The sequence below is a fragment of the Nansenia antarctica genome (assembly GCF_963989245.1).
Source record: "Nansenia antarctica genome assembly, chromosome: 9".
NCBI lineage: Eukaryota > Metazoa > Chordata > Actinopteri > Argentiniformes > Microstomatidae > Nansenia > Nansenia antarctica.
This window is the reverse complement of record NC_137679.1, coordinates 24,729,120-24,744,119: the sequence shown is the minus strand read 5'-3', so window position 1 is coordinate 24,744,119 and position 15,000 is coordinate 24,729,120. Positions and strand designations below refer to the sequence as shown.

Sequence of the window (15,000 nt, the reverse complement as noted above, 5' to 3'; positions counted from 1 at the left end):
ATTAAAACGAAGTCTAGTCCTAGCCTTTTCAATGCGTCCTACCCTATGAAGGCTACCAATATTTGAAACTTCAGAGAGGTGAACGTTAGTGTTCGTGCAATAGCAAACATCTTTATTGCAGTCCCTGCAGGGGATGACAAACTGTGAAGGTCTAAATGTTCCTCAAATGAATAAAAACATGAAGAGCCTTTCTGTGGGCCTATTTGTTCTAAACCTTTGTCATAGTAGAGCCCACATCCATCAAGGAGATCTGAACCCACCTGTCGCAGCTCCTCTCCTCCATGCGCCCCACAGGCACACAGCGCATGGCTTGGTCGCGTCAGGGTCCAGGGAGGGAGAGGCGACGGAGGGAGGGAATCTAAACGGTGGGAGTCAAGTGGTGGATGTTGACGTAAAAGTTTCTCAAAGATTCCAACTTCTTGCGTATCAATCTCTGTGGTCAACGAAGACATATTGTATCTAATTGAACACAGTATATGAATAGGATGAATTTGAGAAATACGCTGGCACAATAATTGTGCTGGATGGATAATTTTCCGCGGCTGAATTCGCATTGCGCGACTTTCTTATGGCTATTTCTAATGATTGGCTACCGGTTGGCTGTCTGTGGTGCGGTTAGCTTTATTGTGTGAAACACTGTTATTTAAGGCTATATGATATTATAGGACACGGGAATAAAGGGGACGCTCAACTTATCAATAATTGCCAAAGTCTTGTCTGCAACCGGAGAGGAATCTCTCCCCGAGGAGTGGATTTATGTGAGATAATAATTCCACATTAAGTCTTGCCACAGAGACATTTGGAGAGTCCGGGATGAACCTGTGAGAGTTTCCCGATATACGAAACTGTTTCGGTCGGACGGAGGGAGAAGTTCATGGATTTGTTTTTTGTGGACGTGGTTGATGAAACCGAAACGTTACAGAGATTTTTTGAGGGTAAGAATTATTGACATTTATTGTAAAATTTTTCCATGTTCAGTAGGCCTATTTGGAAAGATATTGGTTAGAAACAGAGTGCGTCTCATTATGCACCTGAATTGCGGACTCCTGTGCTCACCTCGTTAAAACCATTCTAGAAAGTTACATTAAGACATGGATGGGATTTGTTATTGTTATTTCAACTTTTTTCTCTTACTAATTTCTTCCTCACAATATTGTCTGATATAAAGGCATTTGACTCCCCATTCATGGGGTGACAATATTGTTGATTTGATTGGAATTCTGGCTGCAAACCAATTTGTGAAATGATGACAAATATTTCTCTTTGTGCCTGCAATTTGATTTCTGTCTCACTGAGTCTTTTTAAGCCCTTCACAGTAGTGTGTGCTGTAGTGGCCTGAGTTGGACAATGTAGTAGGGTCTATAACATACTCTGGACCACAGGTGGTTTATGTTCAGCAGTATCAATGATCATGTCAGACTTAAAGACTATTTCATCGTGGATAATAACTTCATGAGAACCTTTGACCCTTGGAATTAGGGAAAAGATGCTCTTGATGTATTGTGTTTCGATTGTTGAGGTCACTAATGTCGGGGTCCCGTAGAGAACATGGTTATGATGTCAGAAATCCTAAATGAAAGATGGAGGAGGTTAACGAGTGTGGGGAGCAAAAGTGATGGTGATGAGTTGCAGGGATTTGAAGAAGCGAATGAGGAGTCCCAAGTAAAAAGGAGGTGGAGGAAAAGGAGGAGGAGAGGAGGGGGTAGGGTATAGGAATGCAAGTAAAGATAAATAGAGTGTTTTGTAAATGGGTACAAGGGCACAATGCAGAGAAAGAAATAGGCCATACAAAATGTGAGGTTATCCATTGCCATTGAATGGTGTCCATACCTGCACATTAGGCATCTGACTTCAATAAAGTTTAATCCAGGAGTGTTACAATATTCCCACTGAACTTGAAATATCCATCAGTAGTGACCAGCTCCTACCACATCTCATACATTGACCACAAGTCCCTGAGTCCCAATCCTTATCATGGATGGTTGTTGTGATAAGCTGTTGAACTATTTGTTTTAAATATACATTTCCAGTGTCCTAATATATTTGTCAGACTTGTTGAGATGCAGTTTCTGGGATCAGGAACAACACTATAATCGTGTATTCTTACCATTTCAATGTGTTATTTGCTGTTGGAGAAACAATCATATTCTAGGGAGTGCCACTGACCACCGATGATTAATATGACCAATCTATCTCAAACCTTCCTAATGTCTCATTATTAACTGTTCTGTTGAGACACAGTGTCAAGTGTTTAGAAGGAGTCAAGAGCACATAGAAACACATATTGTCGCTGGTGTGTAATAGGTTGTCTATGGAGTGAGGTCTTTATGACCATATACACAGACTGCTGACTTGAATATACACAGCAATCCATGACTGTCAAGTGTTCCTTTCCACTTTGACAAGAATTTAGAGTGTTTACATTCTTTCTTTGGGAGTGAGAGAGCTATTTTTTCTTTGGCTTTATTTCAGCCATTCTGCCTGGATTAAAGTTGCAACTACCTAAGGCATTAGGAAAAGGTTAGTTATTTACTTAGTCGTTACTTAGTCAGTCAGTTAAAGTGCACACCTACACTATTGAATGTTCTGTAGTGATAGAGGCTTTGGTTCTCTCTTTTGTTATTGTTGTTAGTTTTTGGTCAATGACTTTGGGATGACAGTCATTTTGTTGTTTTGTTATTTAAGTACTACCAGATTGTACAATTGATGTTTCTGATCTTCAGCCAAATATTTACCTTAAACTCCCCCTCATGACATACACACATTAATCATTTGATAACATTAAACAAAACAATTTCTGTGAGTTAAATGGCTACTTTAAACCCACCCTTGCCCCACCTTACTGTAGTAGCAGGAGATCATGTCCCTTAGATGAACCCTGTCCAGCTTCCTTGATTATGGAATACCTATAATCTGATTGCACTGTGGAGAATACACTTAATTACTCATTATTAAAAAAAAGAATATAGAAAAAAAGAATATACATGATTTAGGCTAGGTTTTGCTCTGATTTAACAGTACACTTTCAGACCCACATCTAAGACTGTATAATTAGGATTAAAATTTGATGGACACATGATTTTGCACTTTACCTACTGTAGTACACACACACACGCACATGCACGCACACACGCACATGGCCGCGCACACACACACACACACACACACACACACACACACACACACACACACAATACTGTAATGTATTTGTTCACTGGTTAACTATGGATTAATAGGATTACAGAAATATGTATACACTCACACTAATGCACAGAGCACATTCCTAACATACCCCTTGCGGCCATTAAAACCCAAAGAGGTGAGACTAGTGTTTTTCTCCCAGTCCTTTCCCTTCCCTGTGTTCTCACTCTGACTCCATTAGGGTGACAGTGAGCAGACAGGGCGAGGGGGAGAGATAGTACAGACACAGGGTGGGGTGGGCCAGGGCTGCTGAGAGAGGCACACCAAAACCCCTAAAAACACGACCTCTCCCTCTCTGACACATTTACACACACACATGCACACGTTCACACACACACACACACACGCACACACACACACACACACACACACACACACACACACACACACACACACACACACACACACACATACACATGCATGCACACATACACACACACACACACACACACACACACACACACACACACTTAGGGTAACCCTAACTGTGATATCAAAAGGTTCTGGCAAAGATCTGCCAAAAATGTAGAGAGGGAGTGTTTGGATTAAGTTCCATCACTACTCTAATTCTGTCCAGCATCAGCCTCTCTCTCAACTCATACATTTGGAGGTTGTACATTACATTCTGCTCACATTGTCATCGGGTTTGCTACCCGGTCCGCAACACAGTACAGTATATGCCATGTCATGTTTAATAACTGTAGATGCAGTCAGGTTATAAAGGGATACATACAGTACACTAATAATGGGATAATATGTTGACACACTTGTGTCTGCTCTGCTTATGAACATTTACAGTAAGCTATTATACAACATTTCTTCTTGATTTGCTATGTTTAGGTTGCACTGCATCTAATCATCTTTAGAGAGTTATTCTTCTCTAGGCCTTTTTACATAAGATTACAGAAGGTCTGCTGTGAGTTTTTGTACAGTGTTTTCCCACTGTACACTCAGTGTGTTGTAATGGATATAGGAGCTCCTTATTCAAGGTTGGAGAGCTCTGGTGATGAAGAGAGGGAAGTTTGGCTCAGTCGCATGATTTACAGCTGTAACAGAGTATTGCTGTTACTGGAATGCATTGTTTTTGCCCAGCCAGGCATACAACGCGTACACGTTTGTTTTATTTCTCATCTTTAGAGCTTAGTCCCATCCGTACCTAATAATCCTTGATCAACACATTTTGTTTGTTGTTCAATTTGAGTTTGTAGAAGTTTTACTGTCCAAGAATTAATTAAGTCTTCGAACGGCTCTCGGCCAATCACAATTTTGGTTTTGATCAACCCATTGTATAATCAGTGTTAGAATACTCTTGGCCTCAGTGCTCCTTTACAGACACACCAGTCTTGATTTTTCTCTAGAAAACTGTGGGGGGTTTTGGCTGCTCTATCGAGATAATGGTTAACAAAAGAGTGATCAAGATTGTCGTTGTTCAATAACTGTACATACATTTTTTAGTCTGTTGCTTGAGTATTTTTTTCCGTTTGACATGTTATTGACACAGCTCAACCATTACTTATCAAGAACATGATGCATTACCAAGTTAGATTTTCTCAGGCTCTGTTTCTGTAGCCTTGTTGTCTTTGTCTAATACAGCATACAGAATGACCAAACTAGTAGGGATGTCCTACAACAAAAGTGTCACCCCTCAGGTGCTCTGAGTCTCTACCTATACCTCATTGTTTCTATCTCTCTCTCTCTTTCTCTCTCTTTATCCCACCCGCTCTCTCTCTGTTTCTCCCTGTTTCTCAACATCTCTCCATGTCCCAGTCTCAGGCCGCTCACTCCCCATAATCTCCTGAGCCAGGTCTGCCGGTGCGCCCAGTGCTGGTGTGCGACAAGGTCTGTGTGTGGTAGCCTGGTACAGCCCTGTCTCATGACTGCGGAATAATCCCCATTACAACACACACACACACACACACACACACACACAGATACACTGACACACAGACAGACACACACATACACACACACACACACACACACACACACACACACACACTGACACGCACACACTGACACGCACATACACACACACACACACACACACACACACACACACACACACACTCGTAACCCCAAAGTGCGACTCTCAGGTCCAAAAGGAGAGCATTACGGCCACAGTATGGAAAGATGTGAAAAATAGAGAAGTATTGCTTTTCTCATTTCTGGTTCAGGTGCACTCATCTCAAGGACATCAAAATGCTTTGGCTACGTGCAGGTATTCCTTCTCTCTGTCTATGTGTCTCTGGATGTGTCTGTGTTGTTGTCTTTAACATGATTTGCTGATGTCATTCCAGTTTGTTTGTTTGTTCGTTTCATATCAATGACAGTATCAGTCATTTCATTATTTATTAACTTAATTACTCTATTTCCAGTTCATTTGCAATATTTAATCTCAAACATCACACAGACATTCAAATGAGCAAGGCATGTAAACTAGTGGGAGATAGCAGGTCTTTGAGACCATCTATCAACTTACAGTATGTAATGGAATATGTCTGTTCAGGTAGAAATGTTGACAGGTGTTATATATATTTGAGAGTGTGTATGGACTGGTGTGTGAATATGTCGGTGTTGATGTGCAAGCAGAGTTTCCTAAAGGGTAGATTGATTGCCTGTTTGAATTATGCTTAGACTAGCACTGCGTGTGAAAACATTGCTGAAGAGAAATTATTAGACCAGTCCACATTAGAGATATAAACTTCACTGTTTTATTTACCAAAAAAATAGAACTACATTGTCTTAGCTGTGTTGTGTCATTAGACTTGTGGGACAGGATGAGTGGAACATGGAGGCAGCTGAGAATCAGGCCTAAAGGTGTTCATGGACATGGTTATGACACAAGCCAGCCAGCCATGGATGGTATATTGGAATAAACCTTTCACAGTTCAATACGGTACTTCATGTGGCCATTGAGGCTGTTTATGTAATGAACTTATGCAATAGGTCATTTTAATTTCATTATCTGTGTCAGGTACAGTATGATGCAGTTAGTATACTCTTGGTAGGAGTGGTTGTATTATCTGTGGTGTTATGTTTTGGTCATTGAATTTGATGGTTCAAACTGTAAAATGTGTGTGTGTGCGTGCATGTGTGAGTGCGTGTGTTCACAACCAAAAGCATTCTGGGTCATATTTACTGTCTGATAATGATTATGGACTTTGCGCCACCACACTTTGTGCCACTGTTAATGTTATTAATGATTAACACACACACACACACACACACACACACACACACACACACACACACACACACACACACACACACACACACACACACACACACAATAAGGCTATTTGTTTTCACAAATCTGTAGCAGAAGTGGTGTACAACCTACTGTACAGTTGTGCAATACCATGCACTTACAAGCATATTTAGGAAATGATACATACACTTTCCTTTGTATTACTTATAAAATAGAATGAGTTACTTCTTTGTTGTAACACATGAAAGTGTCTTGTGGAGTTTGCACAAATGTTTCATTTGTAAAAAAAAAAAAAAGAAATGCAGAGGATACATTAGATAAATTGATATGAGTCAAACCATGATTAATGAGCATTCACACACACACTCCTCTGTTTGTGTTCATCTTGGGTTATTACACTGTGGACAACTCAGGCATTGAAATGGTGGCATAACACACACACTGCCCCCCCAACCCCTAATCTCTCAAAAGGGCAGTCTGTATCGAAGTTGGACTGACAATCATCGCACTGTTCCCTGACGGGCACAGCTGGACAGAGCAAGACATAGAGGACAGGGATATTTACACATCTCAATCCACACTATTTCAAACTCAAATGACAACTGATATACTGGCTACAGTTAGGTTACATGTCTACTGTACCCATAGTTTGTCATGAAAGACATCACAGTGCTGGAGTGCTGTTTGGATTAGTTTTTTCTGTCATGCTCTCTTCATCCTTTGTATTGACCTATCCTATTTTGTCTTTCAACTTCTATTGCCATCTGTACTTTACCTTCTTTTCTTAAATCCTTTCTTTTCCCCCAATGGTTGTGTGTCATCAATCCACACCACTAGCTGTCTTTATCTCCCTCTATCCCCCCAACCCCCACCTCTCTCTCTCTCTCTCTCTCTCTCTCTCTCTCTCTCTCTCTCTCTCTCTCTCTCTCTCTCTCTCTCTCTCTCTCTCTCTCTCTCTCTCTCTCTCTCTCTCTCTCTCGTTATCAGTCCTGCCAGCCTAAATTTACTGCCAATTTGGGTGGGGTGCACATCTGGACCTTATTTAAGGGAAACCATCCTTCTCCTCTCCCACTGACTCTGACATGTGTTCACTAACTTCTCCTGACTCTTTCTGCCCGCAACCAAGACAAGAAGACAAGTGACCCTGGACCAATAGAGCTGTTCACATTGCAGAAAATAAATGTCTATTAAGTTCAGCAGAAAACGATTGTATTCATGTGTGTTTGAGAGTAAACTTGTAAACCAAAAGAAAGTACACAACTGTTGGGGGGTTGACTGTTGACTGTCGTTGACCTTGAAATAACCTAATGCGCTGAATAGTAAAAATGTCAACGAGGCAATAAAACTGTCTAATTAATAGATTCTACAATAGATTCTACTGTATCTGTTCACTAGGAGTACTACCTGATGCCAAGACACAAGACAGAATTATTATTTGAACACATGTACTTATATGAATTATCTACCCAATTGTTGTTGTATTCCTTTTAGATATTTATTTAACATAGGCTGCTGAGGATACAGAATCCCACGTCATATATTTGAGAGCCACTGTAGCGGACTTAATTGCTATGTGGTTGTTTCTCTGATGTTGGGGAAAGAGTAATGGGTGATATGACAGGGACTGAGACATGAGGAATTCACAAGTGCCTGAATGCCGAGCAAGTGAGATTTGAAATTGCGGGTTTTGAGATCGAGAGAGATGAGAGAGAAAAAGAAAGAGAGTTTTTCCAACACTAACACAGAAATTCTTGGCATTCCGAACTGAGTAGCAGCTTAATCTATCAAAGAGAGGGAGAGGGAGAGAGCTTGGGGTCTAGGGGTTGCCTGCCCACCCACTGTATACCTCTTACTGACCCTCTACCTCACCCCCTCTACCCATCTTCACCTCTTCTCTCTCACACTCACTCTGTTTCTCTATTTGAATCTTCCATCTGCTGTTTGGCAGTCTCCTTACCCTTAGAAAAGGATTGTAAAACACAGCAGATGCAAGACCAAAGGTGTAGTTGCTCTTTTGTGTGCGTCCTACATGTTAGTGTTTGTGGAGATTATAGGGGTCATGTGATTGGGATTTTGGGAGCTTTGCCTGAGAAAGAGTGAACATGGCTCAGCGCTGGTGTGAGGGAGAGAATAGGGGAATTAATGATTTTAAAGACCACCAGTCTGAATGGTTGTTGTTGTTGTTGTTGATGATGATGATGATGAAGAGGAGGAGGATAATGATAATGATAATCATGGTCATGTTGATGATGACAATGGTGATGATGAATGACCATGACGAATAGTGGCAGGAGTACTACTTCTAGCAGTAAAGGTGTTAGAACAAGTAGTATAATAGTATAATATCATCATTCCATATTAGACAATTAGATTTTAAAGGTTTAAAGATTTTTAAGGGTGAATAAAAAAAGAGTCCTGGGTGAACTAGAGGACTTAGTGAGTGACTGATCAATTAAGATCAGATGAATCATTGTCTTTGGCCACAGAGTTCCCTGTCAACACTCACTCAGCCCATCATTCTAGTGTCCTGCTTAAACTCAGAATACAAACCCCATCTCCAGACCAGAATTCTCAACTAGTGAATCAGAATTCACCTCCTCTATGCTTAACATAAAAAAACATCTGTACATGTTTCAAGAAGGGGCTTGTGGACAGCACATTGATTGAATATAATGACACTATATTTTGAATGAATGCCCAAAATACTTTAATGGTTTTCTGTAAAACCCTCACATTTGACTCTGTCCGATACAACTAGATAAGAACAGTCTTACAGTGAGCCATTACAACATGTGCTTGTGTTGAAATCAGCGGTGTTATCAAAGTGGAAACACTGAGTAGGGTTGATGAGAGGTTCCCATTGCTAATTCCAGAACCCCCCATTTCCATTCTGTCTTCCCTGGCCCTCCTCTTATCTTAGGTCATGATATTACCAGCTCTCTGGAGCCAGCCAACATCGACACCAGTATTCTGGAGGAGTACATCAGCAAGGAGGACGACAGCACTGACATGTGAGTGCCTCAAAGTCTCCTAACAACCACATCCACTGTAAACAGCCTGAAAACTGTATAGCATCCCATTCATAATAACAATTCATGGGCATTCTAATTTTTGATTGGACTACTTTGGTCTTTGTTTTTCCAGCTGTTTTACGGAGGTCCACAGCGGCATCCCAGGGCCTAATTACTCATCCCCCCAGGCAGGAGTGTCCTCCTCTGGGGGGCTGATGTGTGGTGTGAGCCCCCCCATCCCGCTACGTCAGGTAGCCCCTCCGCCTGGGCCCCCACCCTGTCAGAACCCCTATCCTCCTCCTCCGCCTCTGGGTCGTCACAACTACCCCTGTCTGGGGCAGCAGCAGCAGTCACACGTCAAGCCGGAGCACAGGGGCCACTACGCCCCAGGGTAAGGAGTCAGGAACAAGAAGGATGAGGGGGGATTCAGAAAGGGTGGTGGGGGTGGTGGTGGTGGTAGTCGTGGCGGGTGTTAGGTATTTCGGATGGATACACATACAGTGGGGTGCAAATATTTGGGCACCACTGGTTTAAATGTCTGTTACAATTAATCTCCAAGTGATTGAAAGCAAACCTGAACTAAATGCTACAAAGTTAAACATGACACCTTTCTGCAAATTAAAGCAAGGTTTCTTTTTATTTAAATAACTTTTTGTTTGAGTTTTTAAATGATAAAGAAGGGAAAAAGCCATGTGCAAAAGTTTGGGAACCTTTTATTATTCTTTGATACTAAGGCCCAGACCAAGGTGATTTACTCGTTAGGGCTTCAATGAGTCAGGTGAATATAATTCCAGGGTTGAACTATATATTCTGAAATAACTCCATGCCTTCTAAAGTATCCTCTAAACAGTTATCCAAGGATGTCAGAATCAAGATAGTTCACTTCCACCATCAAGGAGAAGGCTACAAAAAAATCTTGCAACGTTTCAAACTACCCATTTCCACTGTCAGAAACATCATCAGAAAATGGAAAATGAATGGAACAATTGAATGTCAAGACAAGATCTGGAAGACCAAGAACATTTTCAGATAGAATGGCTCGAGATCAGGTGAGAAATGCTCAGAAGAACCTACACATCACTGCAAAAGAGCTGCAAAAAAGAGTAGCAGACACCGGTCTAGTTGTTTACAGGACGACAATACAGCATACCTTAAACAACAAAGACTTACATGGCAGAGTTGCTAGAAAGAAGCCTTTCATATGACCTCAACACAAATTAAACGTCTGAAGTATGCAAAAGAAAACCTTGAGAAACCTGAAGCCTATTGGAACAATGTGCTTTGGACTGACAAAACCAAAATTGAACTTTTTGGCCACAACCAAAGAAGGTATGTTTGGAGAAAAAAGGGTGAAGCATTTGTAGAGAAGAACACCTTGCCAACTGTTAAGCATGGAGATGGATCCATTATGCTTTGGGGTTGTGTAGCAGCTGGGGGCACAGGCAGTATTGTGCGGGTGGAAGGAAGAATGGATTCCACCAAATATCAAGACATTCTAGAGGCTAATGTTCGAAGGTCAGGCCAGAAATTGAAGTTGAAGAGAGGTTGGGTATTCCAGAAAGACAATGACCCGAAGCATACCTCAAAATCAACCATGAAGTACCTCCAGGAAAGACGGATGAAGGTTTTGGAATGGCCATCACAGTCTCCAGACTTGAATATTATTGAAAATCTGTGGAGAGATCTCAAACATGCCGTGCATGCAAGAAGGCCGAAAGATATTTCTGAGCTAGAGGTGTTCTGCCAGGAAGAATGGGGCAAAATTCCCAAAACAAGAATTGAAAGACTCTTAGTTGGCTACAGGAAGCGTTTGCAAGCTGTTATAGTTGCCCGAGGAGGAGTTACAAAGTACCAGCTGACATGGTTCCCAAACTTTTGCACAAGGCCTTTTTCCTTGTTTTATTATTTTGGAACTGTAAAAAATACCCCAAAAAGTACCAAAAGTATCTTGCTTTAAAATGTGATGAAATGTGTCATGTTTAACTAACCATTTAGAGGTTAAATTTGCTTAATCTCACTTAGATTAATTGTAAAAGGCATTTTGACTAGGGGTGGCCTCACTTAGATATTAATTGTAAAAGGCATTTTGACTAGGGGTGGCCACATTTTTGCACCCCACTGTAGCTGTTATTGAGAGATTTAAAAAAGATGTATATTTTCTTCTTCAGTGACACTATAAAGATCAGCTATTATATCTACTGTATGTGTGATACATTTTAAAGAGAAGTGCACACACAATTCACCACTGCGGCATTGGATATTATTCAAATCTTAATTATATAACGCTTGCTCTTCATCACACATCGAAACTAGACACACACCCAAGTCTAAGTCCAGTTCCATTATGCAAGCAGCACTTGATTAAACTCCACTTGCACAAATAAACCAGCGGGAGAGTGAAGAGAGGAGGGAGTCTGATATAAGAGTCAAATTACAGAAAGCAAGAACATACGTACAGACACACCGGAGTATTATAGATCAGATCACCTCACAGCCCCATGTTTTCTCTTTAATATTACCTGTTATGATTAGCTGTATGAAAAAAACATATATATTTGGAGATATTATATAACTAACAATTCAATTGGCAGTATACAAAACATTTTCTAATTTTCATCAGTGGGAATAAATACACATGTTTAGCATTTGAAAAGATGTGTAAATGACCCAATCACCTCCCATTGTTCCAGGACTCTACCTGAGTCCCCTCCAGACTCCAGCTCCGAGCCCTACTCCCCCCAGCAGGTGAATGGTAAGTCACCTCTCCTACCGCCTGCCTTTTCCCAGACACAGTTCAGATACGGTGAGAGAGAGCAGTGAGGGAGAGCATGAGTAACAATTGAGAAAACAGCTCACACAGAAATGGTTGGTGCCTCTACTAGACGCTAGACTCAGACGAAGAGTGAGTCAGGGACGGCGTCTAGGGACTCAAGCCATGTGAGGGGGATGACAGTGACAAGTTGACAGAGATGGAGGATTATGACATATCAGCTCAGCGGTGAGTGAGACAGACAGAGGGAGGGAGTGGAGCCGGAGAGACTATCAGATGCAGTATCCTTATACAGGTAGGTGTGCTGTGGTGTGGTCTCATCCATCCACCTGAAACTCTGCCCTGCTGAAATCAATAACTGTTACTCATCTCTTTTGGTTATTTCAATGAAAGAAAGAGAGCGGGGCAGAATGTGGTTAATACATAAACTGATCGATAAATTCACTTCATGCACAGCATGAAGCTCCTGTCATCCATTAATCTCTAATTAAATATTTTAATAAAAGTTATTATGCTTTACATGGAGACTAAATTTCATTGTAGAGGTGTGATACATGAAAGTGAATAAAAGTTTAGACTTGTTTTTGTTCATGTTTTGAGTGGATTCTATCTAAAACCCAGACTCTGTCTATTTCGATGCACTTGGAATGGCTTTTTGAACTGAAGCAAGATGATGTTTAAAAAATGTCAATCAATCTTTAAGTGAAACAAAATGTTTGTTACAGCATTCCTACACAAGTTGTTCTCAAAGTCACAATGTACGTCCTGCCTCCCACACACCTGTGTTGGCCATTCCCAGCAGGGAAAAAGGTGTGGGATCGTCTTATCTGTTTGGCAGTGCTCCAGCCTGAAACAATAGAAACTACCATTAGCCTAGGGTGGAGGAAATCTGGACAGATTACACACCAAATTAGCTGAAATGAAATGTTATAGTACAGGCCAAATTGTAAAGCAGTGAAGGTTCAATGCTGTTGAAACTGTGTGTGTCATACAGTATATGTATTTACGGGCAGAATTAGACTACTTACACTTCTATAATTAGAACACTTTTATCTTCAATATTTATGTGTAAGTAATAGCACAGTGAAGCATTTTTTCGCCTTTTGGCTCTACATTCCAAAAGTTTGGATTTGAAATCAAATTCACCATGGAGAAATATATCTATTTATATTGATCAAGTATACAGTAAGTAAACTCCATGCTTTCATAATTGTATTTCTCTGTGTCTTGTAGACACTCACATGCTGAGGACCATGACACCAGAGAACATGTGTCACATGACCCCCCCGCCACCTCTCCCCCCTCACGGCCACTATCCCAGCATGCACCGGGACATGTACCTGAAGCCGGAGCCCATGATTACGCAGTACCCCATTGGCCCAGCCACGAGTGGGAGTGGTGACATGCAGCAGAGTCAGATGCTCCACCAGCTACTGCAGCACCCTCAGGGGCAGGAGTGAGTGATGGAGGGAGGGGAGGGAGGGGAATGATGATGATGGTGGGATGCACATAATCAAAGAGGAGTGGGGGGGAAACACTTTTACATATATATTTAAAATATATTAATAATATATAATAATATATATATATTTTGATGCTGAATTATTGTGTGTGTGTGTGTGTGTGTGTGTGTGTGTGTACATGTGCAGTGGAATCCCCATCCACCAGGCCAAGAAGAGGAAGCATTCAGACTCTCCCAACAGCACCATCAATGCGCAGATTCTCACAGGTATCATCAAACAAGAACCAGGTAGGCAGGCTTTGCTATCCCTCTCTCTCCTCTCTCTCTCTCTCTCTCTCTCTCTCTCTCTCTCTCTCTCTCTCTCTCTCTCTCTCTCTCTCTCTCTCTCTCTCTCTCTCTCTCCCTCTCTCTCTCTCTCTCTCTCTCTCTCTCTCTCTCTCTCTCTCTCCCTCTCTATCTATATATCTATCTCCTCTCCCTTCATTCATCAGACATTGCTGTTCTGAGCTTTCCTCTTTACATCGAATACACGATACTGTCTCTCCCTGTTCGGTTTGTTGCAGGTCTAATGCAGGACGCAGACAACTCCTACCTGGACCCTAACTACCAGTGTATAAAGTGGCAGCCTCACCAGCAGAACAAGTGGACTCCACTCTATGATGTCAACTGCAAAGAGCTGTGGGTGTCTCAGTATCTAATATAAATCAAATCAAATCAAATTGTATTGTATTTGGCACTTACATCGCATACAGCCATAATTGATAGAGTGAAATGCTTTGGGATCTTGCTATGTACAACATGGTTATCTTTGAGTGTTCATTTTGTAAGAGAGGAGAGTTACGGATAGGATGCACTGAACAAAGCACAGGGAAAGATGGAGAGAGAGATGAGAAGGAGGAGAGATTTATAATGGGGTGCAGGGGGGAAAGAATGATACAGCTCGAGAGGGAGAAGAGAGGCAAGAGAAGGATCATGGAGATCTATGAATTCCTTCGAGGTGAGCCGTGCGGGGGAGTGAGCAAGTGCAGGGTTTCGGTTAAGAAAGAGGGCGAGGGGAGGGAGAATAGAGGAGAAATTTGTGAACACCTACTTATGCACATTGCTATGCCAAAACAGAGAATGAGGGGAAAGGGGGAGGGGAAAGACGCACACATTTCCAGCTAACAGTTCATTATCACCGTCACTAGGTGACTCACACTCGTTAATACAGTACACTCACATTAGAAACATGTGGATCCAATGAAAGACTTCACATGGAGTACCAGCAGATTTGATGGCTGTTTGACCTCATTAAATCATTATGGGCTATATACAGTCAAAGGCCTTTAGAATGACTGGCACTGTGTCT

The 15,000-nt window shown here is 41.6% G+C and overlaps 1 protein-coding gene across 1 annotated transcript in view; it reads left to right on the top strand.

Annotated features, from left to right (window-relative positions):
- Positions 1-504: 504 nt before the first annotated feature.
- Positions 505-15,000, top strand: part of myrf (myelin regulatory factor) — a 23,378-nt gene continuing 8,882 nt past the window's right edge. The window contains exons 1-7 of the mRNA XM_080539406.1: positions 505-935; positions 9,330-9,420; positions 9,554-9,811; positions 12,111-12,172; positions 13,424-13,646; positions 13,840-13,940; positions 14,216-14,330. Coding sequence (XP_080395532.1) covers positions 875-935; positions 9,330-9,420; positions 9,554-9,811; positions 12,111-12,172; positions 13,424-13,646; positions 13,840-13,940; positions 14,216-14,330 — 911 coding nt within the window. The 5' untranslated portion in view covers positions 505-874. The remainder of the gene's footprint in view (positions 936-9,329; positions 9,421-9,553; positions 9,812-12,110; positions 12,173-13,423; positions 13,647-13,839; positions 13,941-14,215; positions 14,331-15,000) is intronic.